Below are 11905 nucleotides of genomic sequence, written 5' to 3' on the forward strand. Positions count from 1 at the left end.
TCTACAGCTACAGTCAGTCAGCTGCTCTCCCCTGCACCAATGCTTTGTTTCCAGAGACAGTTTTTAACAAAGCAAGGTTAGATGTGATCTGGACAGAGGCAGCTCACTCTTCCCTCAGCCCTAAGAGACTGAATAGGGACTAATATCTAGGTGAAGATCTGGCCTCAGCAAAGGTAGCACAGATGCTGTGAGATGATTTAAGGTGGAAGGGAGGGAAGAAAGTGAGAACAATTTACAGCGAAAGAGAACAAACGGTGACAGCCCGCTCTAGCGACAGGGACAGGACAGGAGTAGGATAGGGAAGGACAGCAAGTACAAAGTCAAGATTGAGCTTAATGGCAAGGGAAAATGAGACAATTTGAAAGCCAAGGAGAGAAACCTTAGCAGTACTTGAGAATGAGGAAAGGGGAAGGCCAAGCAGCAATAATGAGAGCATGAACAAAGAGGAACGTAGTGCAGTAAAAAGGCAATCAGTGATGAGAGGGACAGTAAAAAAAAATGGGGAAGGGAGAACACCTGGACAGCACGTGAAGAACAGCATTAGGTATTAATGGTTTCTTCTGCTGAGCAGAGCAGAATCTGTCAAAAGGACTGAGATCAATAGAAACCAAGAGACACATCCCTGACCAGAAGCAGCATGTGTGAGCAAAACACAGCAGCAGTATTTCTCTTCATCTAGACAACACAAGCAGCAAAGTTGTTTTGCATGCGTTACAGCAATTTCCAAACAGCGCACATGAGTTTCAGTACCACAGGGCTGGTGGGAGACACGGCAGAAGCTAGAGCTCAGAAAACCAACATACCTTCTGCTATCGATTGTTACAGTGCTGAGAGAAAAGAAAAACAAGCTTGTGAGGTAGAGGTATGAAGGAATAGGTGCCTGGTGGAAGAGGAAGGGTAAGTGCTCCCTGCCTAAGCCCCCAGTCTTGACTAGTTCTGCAGTCAGGTTCCTCAGAGGTGATAAAATGTAGTACAATTGCCCTCACTGCAGATAGCAAGAAAATGGGGAAAAAAAAAAAAAAAGTGCTTCACTGATTCCTAAATCTAAGCAAGGAAAAAACAGCTTTTTGGCACAGGGAAGCTCTTCTGCTGGCTCAGAGAGCTGAAGCCTGAGGCTACAGCAAAATGAGGTCTTTTTAAGCTTCACCTGCATGTGAGCTATCAATAAAACCTGGGTCAAGAGGAGAGACAAACAGAGAAGAGACTCTGATCTATCTTTCGAAAACCACCAGGCTTACACCCCCAGAGAGCTACACTACCTACTGCATGCAGCTTTAACAGAGGCACAAAGAAAGATGTTATTTTGACAGTTTTAATTCTCCACTCTTTATTATACAAAATACTTTACAATTAAAAAACCTTTTTCCCCAATAGAATCATATACAGATATTTATAATTAACAAGATGCAGTTACATACAAGATGGGGAACTTCTGCACAAAGGAAAACAATGACAGATGATCAAGTGAAAATTAAGACTTGACCCTTTCCCCATCATGTTCTGGGAGGGGAGGTTACATTTTAGACTTTTATTCCTATCACATTTCCTCAGGTCTGAACTCTGGGATGTCCTCTTACCCTGACAGTGTAAGGGTCCTCCACCTGTGTCCCTAGCTCAAGTAGAACACTCCGCTCTTAAAAGGTTCATGAAGAGACACTGAAAAACTAGCATCTGGCTGTACCATGAAGTTACCAGTACCCAGAGAGGGGGGCTGCACCCCCAGTTTTCCCTAGCAACCCACACATACACACATGCAAGCACATACATGGGGGAAGCATGCTCAAAACGCAGAATTTTTCACCCTTTCACCAAATGGCAGTCCCACCAAAACAGCCTCCACTTGAGACATGTCCAGCAGGTAGACTCTGCAGAATGGCTTTCATAAGGTCTCGTGGCCAAGCTCGGCATTACTGCGAATGCTGTCTGGTAAGAGGGCTGGATGTTGCCATCTTCCCCACTCTGATGATCTGCCTACCAGCAGAGTGTCAGTCAATCGTGGAGGCGATAACACGAACTGCTCAGAGATGCTCAGGCCACAACAGACAGGGAGGGGAAGTCACACGCTTCAGTGGGAGGTCCTTGAAAAAATCAGTCGCCAATGATTTGCCCTACCAGAGCAAAGATATGTGAGAACCCTAGTGAACATTCTAAGAAAAGTCACTGCTGGGCTGGGCCAACCCTGCACTCGCAAGGAAGCCCATCCCAGAGTCACTGCTGGAGACCAAATGCCTGAAGCAGCGTGGGAAGATCGTGGGCATCAGCTGCCCCGTACAGGTCACTCTGCCCCAGCATGGAGAGGGCCATGCGGAGGGTGCTCCAGATGTTGTCAGACATAGCACCCTGCTGCCCCCGCGGACCTCGGCTCTTCTGCTGCATGTGCAAAGCTTCTAAGAAGTGCTCCACGGCCTCACTGTCAACATGAGAACACAAACATGCTTACTGGAAAAGCTGGTACATCTCATACTCCCTCCCCAATTTGCTCCTAAAGCACTCCCCCTTCCAAAATAGTTTCTTCCTCTTCACCAGATCCTGCCCTGCTTCAGAACCAGAGATCCCCCTTTTCCCTCTTAACAGAAACCGAAGTCCAGGCCCCTACTCCAACTGCATCTGCACAACACTTTGCTCTCAGGGCAGAGTCCACACACACTGCTCTCCTATGCCCAGGGAAAGCTGCACTGCCCTAGTGACCTTTTGCAGTCTCTCTCCCACAAACACATGCACATTCACAGGTCACGGCAGATCTGCCCAGCCTATGCTCACCGGTGGGCACCTAAGTTGATGCAACTGATGCCCAAGTTGTAGCGAGAGCGAATGTATCCTGGCTGAAGCTCCAATGCCCGGCGATAGGCAGCCACAGCTTCCTCACTCCGATTCCCATTGGCCAGAGTGGCACCAAGCTTGTTCCACAGAAGATGGTCCTGGAGAAAGAGGCAGAGAGAAAGGGCTGAAATATACTGGATCTTTTTAAGCTCCAAGCCAACCCACCCTTCCCCACGTATCTTATCTTACTTCTCCACTCCAAAAAAGCACCTCTCATATAAGTAGCACCTCCACCCAAACATTCACCCGTAAACCTCCAGGTACCTCCAGCATCCAGTCTGCCCTTTCTTACATTGGGGCGCACACTGAGTGCGGCAGTGAAGCAATCCACAGCCTTCTCATACTCGCCACTAAGGTTGAAAAGGACACCCAGGCCACACTGAACATCAGGATCCACAGTTGAGGGGTTGCTGCGCACAGCTGCTAAGAACAGCTCTTTAACCTCCATGAACAGCGAGCTGGAAAAGCACAGAACAAGGACAGTGGTGTACTGTGGAGAGAGTTGGCCTTGGGTTGCTTGCTCTGCTCCTGTCCGGACCAATCCCAACCCTCTAAGAAGCCTTTTATCTGAAGGCTGAAATTTATAACCCTAACTCACTCAGACAGCAGGGAACCTAGCACACGCTTGGAAGGCCCCAGGTTTGTCCCCAAGACATTCTCCTCCGGTTCCTTCTCCAGCAGGTGGGCATAGTCTGGTTTATGGCGTAGCCAATCTCGCAGGGTCTCACATGCCTGCTTCTGCAAGGACTCGTTGGTGAAGCTGACTGCTAAAGCCATAAGTGCTGTGAGGTTTCCAGGTTGCAGTTCCAAGCACCTCCAGGTCAAAGAAAGAAAAGTGAATATAGTGTTAAATCAGTCTGGGAGATACCCAGACAAAGGAGGTAACACAATCAAGACAGAGCACAGCACGCTAGCCATAGGGTCCCTGTGGCACTATTCACAAGACAAGGAGTCACGCTCAGAAGCTCTTCTGCAACACTCACTGTCTGAGGGCACTGATTGCCAAAAGCTCCTGTTCATTCTCTGCTTGGGTGGTTCCCAGATATTGCCATGCCTGGAAAAGATAAAGATGCACAAAGTCAGACTTCCTCCCATCCAGCGAAAAAGATGAGCTGATAAACAGCAGACAGAGATTAAATCCACTGTATTATCCCACACATTTTTAGTGAGACCAAATACACAGAAGTAGGCACATTAGCCACAGCTACAAAGTTTCTCATAAAAGACATATTTACTCTATGGCACTTAGGTCCTCAAGCTCAATAAAACTGGTGTTGTTACAGTGGTAAGAAGTAGCGACAAGAATTAGACCTGGAGATCTATCATAAAGCAACTCTTGAGTTTTACACTTTTAAGTCACAGGATCTCCAATTTTAACTTCTAACTGAAGTCAAACTGCAGACAGAAGAGGGAAAAGCAGTTCTCTTATTTCCTAAGAATAAAACATCATAGCAGCAGTGCTAATAATAAGATCCCAAAGGTAGGCAGCTGTATACACTTGTGCAGTGGTCCACTCGCAATAATCTTGGGGAGTTGATCATCAGACCTGAAAGTAAATTACTAAATCTTCAATCATTGTGACACCAGTACATGAAAACCACTTCTATCTCTAAGGTGCTGACATAAGGAATATTTAATTAGAACACTAAATCCAAAATACTTTATAATTTTACGTTGATAACCACACTCCTTGCTCAAAAATGTGCTAAATAATTGGTGGGACTGTCAGCATAAAGTACCCACTTTTTGAATGCAAGTCACAAAACAAATAACCCAAGAACTTCTGTTCCGATGGGTCACATGCATCTAAGACTCAGGATTAACAAATTAAGTACTTCCAATCATACACAATTAGCAGGGCTTGATTCAGATAGACTGAGAATTCAGCATCCCTGGGTTATTGAGGCAGGCACTCTAGAAATGGACAACATGGGTGTATTTGCACTCTTCTGAGAAAATCCACATCCTATGCCTCTTGAGAAAGGCGCACAGAGTTATTCTGTTTCTCAATTCACCCTGCAGAAGCTAAAGCGCTTTATGGAGATAAGTACTCACCGAATTAGGAGCTGGGAAATGGTCTTCAGTATTCAAAAAAATAAATACATAATCATTCTCTGGCCCACAGCTTCAAATGAAGACTGTAAAGGCACCTTTTCCCGGCATCTAGATGGAAGACTTAACCAGGACTCCTAGTCTAACTGCTCAGAATTAGTCTTTAATGCAAACTTTGAAAGCAGTTATCTGTCATAAGCATCTCCAAAGATGCAATGCCAATAAAGACTTCCATAGAAGCAACTTAAGAGATGAGAACTCCTTGTCTTGGCTCTATGCATAGTCACATATGCTCCAAATATTTTCCACAGCTCTGGGCCAGAGTCTTTGTGCTTTCTGTAACTGACCTTGCTCATAAACCTCCTCACTCACAGTCCTCCTGGGGATTTGCATCAGCCATGTACTCAGAGCCACAGAAAAAGATATTTTCATACACCCTGCACAGTTCCTAAAGTGAGTTTTCTGTGTACACTCTGACACCTCGCAAGGGAGGGATCAAAGCAGCCAGACACCTGGCCAAGGTCTGTTATCTGTGCTCTTACTCACCTCCATATGATCTGGCTTCTGTTGCACTGCAGCCTCAAAGAGCAAGACAGCATTGGGGAGGTCACCTTCTGCCAAGCGCTTCCGCCCCTCTTCAAAAGCATCTGGGTGATCTCTCATGGGATTATCTTCCTCAAACTGGTAACCCTAGAAGGTAAGACAGACAGGGGCTAATGCTAGGAGACAGGCTTAGGGAGAAAAGCACTCTCTACAGTACAGCACAATCTAGTCTTGCTATATCAGAAACACTTAAACTGCAGACCAGCTGGCACCTCACCCTCTCTGCTCATTTGTGGCAGAGCAGAGAACTGGTGGGCACCTTCTCCTGCCCACTCTGTGCTGAAAACTTCCCCCCAAACCAGACCTAGAGTAAGTTGCAACACAGACTAAATACCTGGTGTGGCTCCTATCAGCTTGTGCGGGGAGACAACATTTGCACTCGCTGCAAAGAATCCCAGAATTTACTGGTATTTGGTGTCGGACAAGAACCAGACAGCATTTGCAGACAAGCACAAGTGAAAACAGCATTTGTTTAATGTTTAGCTGACCTGGGATGAGGGTGCAGTGCAAGAAGGAATCCTAGCAACATTTGGGGTTCGTGGAGCTCATCTGCGAGGCAGACATACTGCCGGTCTCCCCAAGGCAGCCCACCACAGTGCTAGGGCCAAGAGACCCAATTCTCTATTACCTTGTCATATGACGATGAGCTGAGGTCTTCATAATCAGAGAGCCAAGGGTGAGCCTCTGCATCTCTCTTGGCCATCTCTTCCCATTCTGCCTGGAGTTTGTCCCAGAAGTCCACATCTGACTGAAGTGAGAAGAGACTGTGACTAGAATACCTCAGTCATAAGCTGAGTTCTACAGACAACCCAGAAAACGTCTTAAATGTTTCTAGTCCTCCTCACTGCATGCAAAGGAGAGAGGTAACCCTACCATGGGCTCTCAGTCGGTACCCCAGCCCTCCTCCTCCTCCGTCAGCTTTACCTCCACAGCAGTCTTTGCCTGCTCAAATTCCGTATCAAGAGTTGACATGTTCCCAGATCGTGCAAATTGATCCACCCAGGCATCAGATGCCCCCTGGGAGTTTGGAAACAGAAATACACCTTTCTTTTTAGAACTTGGCAACCTCAGGGCACATCCCAAACCAGCAGGAGGGTCTGTGATGATCCCTCCACCCCATCAGCAAGATCTGATGGCCTGCAGAGTGGAAGCAAGTTCATCTGGATATCCCCTTTCTCCCTGGTGCTACAGGAGATGAGAAAACTCACACTGCCCAACAACTTCCCAGCTTCTAGCTAGACTCTGCTAAGAAGAGCCCAACAGCCCCTCCCTCGCATCACCCAGACTAATCATTAGCACAGCATTCCTGAGAGCTGGACTTGCCATTCTCCCTCACTCCCAGACTGTGCACTGTGGCAAAGAGCTTTCCTCCTTCAGAGCACATAGGGCTGGGGCTCCTACCTGCTGCTGTATAAACTCAGCTGCCCATTGCTCTGCCTGATCTTGGTCTCTGTGGGTCACCTGATTAGCTTCGATCGATACCCTCCCATCTCCGATCTGGCGCACAAACTTTAGGAACTGTGGCAGAGAAATGAAACAAGGGTGGAGCTGGGCAGATGTTTTGCCAGCAAGCCCTCTGATCACAGCCCCCTCCTTCACTAAGAGGACTTCTCTCTCCATAGTGAGCACAAAAGGCCCAAAAAGGCAGGGAGGACAGAACTTCACCAGAGTCATGTGGTAGAGATGGGTAATATCTAGAGTGGATTAAAGGGTCCAACTTCTAGGAATCAGGGAAGAAACAGAAACACGGAGCAGTGGGAAGTTTTATTCCTTTACTGTCTTCTCCCTTCTCAATTCCCCACACCCCTTATACACACTAGGTATCTGTCACCCCCAGTCAAGGAATTTCTTACCTCAGAATTCTTGAGTTTTGGATCATCCACTTTAGAGAGGAAATCACTAACAGTTTTCTTAAGATCATCCTCAGGTTGATATTCCTCATACCTGTGCTCAGAGGCAGAAAAGGGGAAAGAGAGAGTCTGATACCAAGCAACAGCTGACTCTTTCACAACCAACAGCCTACACAATGGGCCAAACAACAGTATCAAGGGATACAACCCCTCCTCAAAGATTCTGGCATTCTCCTAAGTGATCCAGTACCTTTACCTATCTGTAAAAATTCAAAATTACTATTAGGTTAACTGTGCAAGTGACTGACACAAACAGTAGAGAATTAAATAATTACAGAGACAGCACAGTTCCACAGAACTGTCTGGATTCCTTAGCAAGCTCACATACTGTCAGACATAGCAAAATGTAGCACCATCAAAAACAAGGTCATATATCCAGGAACAAAGAAAGTAGGTCGTGCTCATGGAAGAGGAACAGTGTCTTGGAAAAGCATCAACTCCACAGAGGATCAAGGGCTCAGAGCAAGCACACAACTCAGTATGTTGTCTGGCTTACAGCAGGATAGGACCAGTTCCAGGTGTTACCACTATATTCAGTCTTGGTGAAGTCTTTGGAACTGGCAGCAATAACTCAGGAACATCCACATTTGCAGTAAGGTATCAGAAAAGGCAAGAGTCAGGAGGAAGGAGAATCCAAATACGCAAAATCTCTTTTACGGACAGATCTAAGAAGCCCAAATTGGTTGCTTGAGTTTTGCTTCTTTAATTGAAAAACTTCACTGAAGTCAACAGGTACCTATACAGAAAAGATCCGTAGTAGCAGACTGCTCTTTAACTTACCACACAAAAAACACATGAAAACTACGTTTGGAAGGTTGAATTTAGAAATATGCAGAGGAAAGGCTGGATGTGGTTGGTCAGACAGGGAGAATAAAGTGATGAAGCTTACAACTAGTAGAGCCTAAAACTTGAGATCTCTAAAAAAAAGCATCTGTCACGGAAGAAAGTTCTGCTTGATTAGAAGTTCCTGAACTTACTCCTGAAATCACTTTATGGAGCTTTGCATAAAGCATGAGATTAAGTCAGCCTACACGATCACAATATCTTCCTGGAACTAGAAAATAGAAAAGCTAGAATCTCTTTGAAACTTAAGTCTCCAAGCATTGTTTCCTCCTTTCTCTGAAACCAAAGGCCTGAGAACATCAATCGAGGTTAAACAACACAAAAGCAATCAGGCCGCAGCAGATTTCTATCACCCGTCCAAACTTCAACCACCCAAGTGCCCAGCAGCAATGATTAGTCTTGAGAACACAGACTCACCATTTATCTGCCAAAGACTGGTCTTCCGATTCTCCAAGCCACAGTTTCTCCTCTGACTGCTCCAAGTATTCTTCTGCCCACTTGGCAGGAGACACAGACAGTGGATCTGCACAGGACATCAGAAGAATAGGGAGAGGAGTAAGATAGGCAGAACATCACTCAGAGTAACTTCAGAATTTGCTGTCTCCACTTTACACCCAATTAGCTAACACAGAGAAGACCACAGAAAGATGGTTTAAATTTGTTTCTTCTAACTTTGATTATTCCAATCTAGAAATTGAGCCTTAGGTTACATGAGAGAATAATGAAAAATTGGCAAGGAGGACTGTAAACACACTCAAGTGACTTTGCAATTTGGGTGTCAAAAAGCACTTAAGTCACACGAACTGTTAGTTTTGTCTGCTTGACAAGGAGAACACTTGTGTTTAGATAAGACTTGTGATTGACTCAGAGGCACCTTACTGAACATGTGTGAAATTCCTGCTCTGCTGTAGGAAAAATCAAAGCACAGTGGAAAACTCCACCTGCAAAAATCCCTCACACACAGGCAAAAGCAGCAGGTTCAAAAATTCTTCAGTCTCTAGCAAGGACTAAGCTTCATGGCACCTCTGCCTAGGTGCTGCTTCAGAAATTCTCCAATTTGCAAGATGGCAAGAATAAACTTGCTCTTGGCGTTTCATCTGTGGTTTTATGGTTGTTCCTACATCCTGCCTGTGTCGACTCACACAGGTTCACACTTTGTATTAATACAGACAACACTGTGGTGCCAATAACCTTATGATTTTCTACTTTAATTTCACTACTTATTCGTCTGTTCCATGTGGGATACTATGTAGGTCAAGAAAATCAGCAATGCGTTACAAGTCTCTGTCAAAAACACAGCCTGCAAAGCACTAAGTTTCCATGAAAACTTTCTCTCAAAGACTTTTGTAAATGCTGATTTATATTCCCAGAAGAATAAAGAGTGAAGGGTAAAAAATAAGACTACCTGGCTCTCTACGATGGTCACTTCTGGAGAAGATAATAGCATTTAAATAGATGCTACTCATGACTTCCAGATTAGATCATGGATTGTAACAGGACCCTAACTGCAGTCCTAGTTCTATATACAATGCATGATGCCTTTTGAGATTAACTACAGGCTTGCTTGAAATTGAAAACTTAATCTTTGGGCCAGGAACATCCACTTTGCACATTTCCAAGGTGCAGCATCCCTCCGCTTCCATGATACTGACAAAAAAAGTACTTGCTCAATGCACATTACACTGTACCTTACCTTTGTATTACATATAAACTTAGCCTTAGAAGAGAGAATTAGAGAATATGGAAGCAAAAAGCAGTACCAGACCATCTCCAGAATTTGCATGAGTTGAATCATAATATTTTTACATAATTTTGAATATCCTGCTTCTCCGAAGTTCTTGAAGTAAACTAAGCTAAAAACAAAAGACCCTTACACCTGAACAAAGCTTCTGTGCCACGTAATTTATAGCTTGGCTAAGCTTTTATTATTTTTTTCCCCTGGTAAAGCTGCTACACTAACGACTGACTACTAGGCCCAAAGCATTACTCCAGCTTCACATTCAGTAACTCTCCACTATACACAGACATGTGACAGGGCAACATTTTGGCAGTAATTCCAAAAGGGACCCTTCACCTGTCACTTCAGCAATGAACTCCTGTGACCAGTCAGCCTCATTGTAGTCTGAAGAGACATCACCAGCACCGTCTGCTGTAGCCAAGAATTCCTGGGTCCAGTTTTCAGACAGTGCCAGAGCTGCCACACCTGGAGCTACAAGAAGAAAAACAAGCTGGAGTGAGGATTGAAGGACTCAAAGGTATCATTTAAGTGTTCCAGACTAGCCTTCATCTTCTCTGATTTTCTCTTTGTTAGAATAAAATCACAGAAAGATTCCACATGGAAGGAATCTCTGGAGTTGTTAGTGTTCTTAAAGCAGTTTAACACTAAAGCTAGACATTAGGTTGCTCAAAGCATTCAGCAGGTAGCTTCTGAACTTATCCAGGGCTGGCAATACCTCAGCATCCCTAGGCACCTGTTCCAGCACCAAACCACCCTCCAAGGGAAGAAATGTTTCTTTACATCTAGTCAGTTCCCCTTGCTAAAAGCTGTGTCCATTGCCCCTTGTCCTTTCACTGTGTATTGCTGCAACGATCTTGGCCACAGCTGCTGAAGACAGCAGCGAAACGCTACACTCCTCAACCTTCCTACTCCTTAAAATTCTTCCTCCTCAGGCTGAATAATCCCAGTTCCCTCAGGTTTTCCTCTTACACCATATATTCCAGTCCCTTAACTTACCGATTTCCACTGGACTTGTTCCAGTACATCGGCATACTGGCAAGCCCAAATCTGGAAATTCCAGATACTCCAGATACAATCTCACAAGTGCTGTATAGATGGCAACCACCCTGTTAGGAGCTTAACCATAACACCAAGATCTTTTCCAGCTCTCCACCTACTCCAGCACCCCTCACCTCGCTGAGGGGCCTGTCGGAAGCTCGACTGTTCAATCTCTTGCATCTCAGCCAACAGGTCATCCATTTTAAAGGTCTGGGGTGCCCGGGACAGTAAAGAGGCATTCTGCTCTTGCAGGAACTCTCCAACCAGCTGCCAAAGACAGAGATGAATTACAAACATAGGACAGAAGATGAACAGGCAGAGCCATTGAGCATGAGAAGGAAATGGGCTTATCAGAAGGAAATATTACTATCAAGTAAGGTGAAAAATAGCGAACAATGTTGATGAAAAAAGCAGTAAGGAGATGCACCAGTTCTCACCTCATCCTCAGTGGCCACTCCCAGTGGTTTGGATACCTGCAGGGATAAAGTGTAGTTATACAAGCAGCTCTGACCCCACACCCCTTTCGACACACACACCTTAACCTTTCTTGAGCTCAGGTTGTCAGCATTTTCCTGCATTAGCTACCTGAAGCTAAAGGAGCGGGAATGCCTTGAGTGACACTGACCAACTCCCTCCCACCACCTTCTGGGTTAAGGCCTGTGACAACAGGACATACAGCTCCCCACAGCCACCAGCATCCTCCGAGTGCCCACAGACACAGCTTCTGCAAACAGGCCCCCCAGCCCACACCCTGCAAGGCACATCAGGTGACCCCATGGCTTTTTGCCCCCCGAAACAAACCAACGCTGCACCTACGTGCACCAGCGGTGCGTGTGTGGCCCCGGCACCGCTCAGCCCACACCCCCGGCCAGCACCAACCCGGCCGGGTCCCGCACCCAGC

General features: G+C 45.8%; 1 protein-coding gene across 1 annotated transcript; it reads right to left on the reverse strand.

Annotated features, from left to right (window-relative positions):
* Positions 1 to 1296: 1296 nt before the first annotated feature.
* Positions 1297 to 11477, reverse strand: PEX5 (peroxisomal biogenesis factor 5; the record flags this gene model as incomplete). Its single annotated transcript, XM_009871137.1, has 14 exons — positions 1297 to 2410; positions 2761 to 2918; positions 3113 to 3278; positions 3419 to 3634; positions 3804 to 3874; positions 5419 to 5562; positions 6104 to 6223; positions 6400 to 6492; positions 6877 to 6993; positions 7329 to 7419; positions 8646 to 8751; positions 10303 to 10437; positions 11139 to 11271; positions 11442 to 11477. Coding segments are annotated over 14 exons (1788 nt in total), but the record flags the coding sequence as incomplete, so codon positions are not given.
* Between the last annotated feature and the right edge of the window lie 428 nt (positions 11478 to 11905).

Source organism: Apaloderma vittatum, unplaced genomic scaffold (genome assembly GCF_000703405.1).
Source record: "Apaloderma vittatum isolate BGI_N311 unplaced genomic scaffold, ASM70340v1 scaffold21330, whole genome shotgun sequence".
NCBI classification, from domain to species: Eukaryota; Metazoa; Chordata; class Aves; order Trogoniformes; family Trogonidae; genus Apaloderma; species Apaloderma vittatum.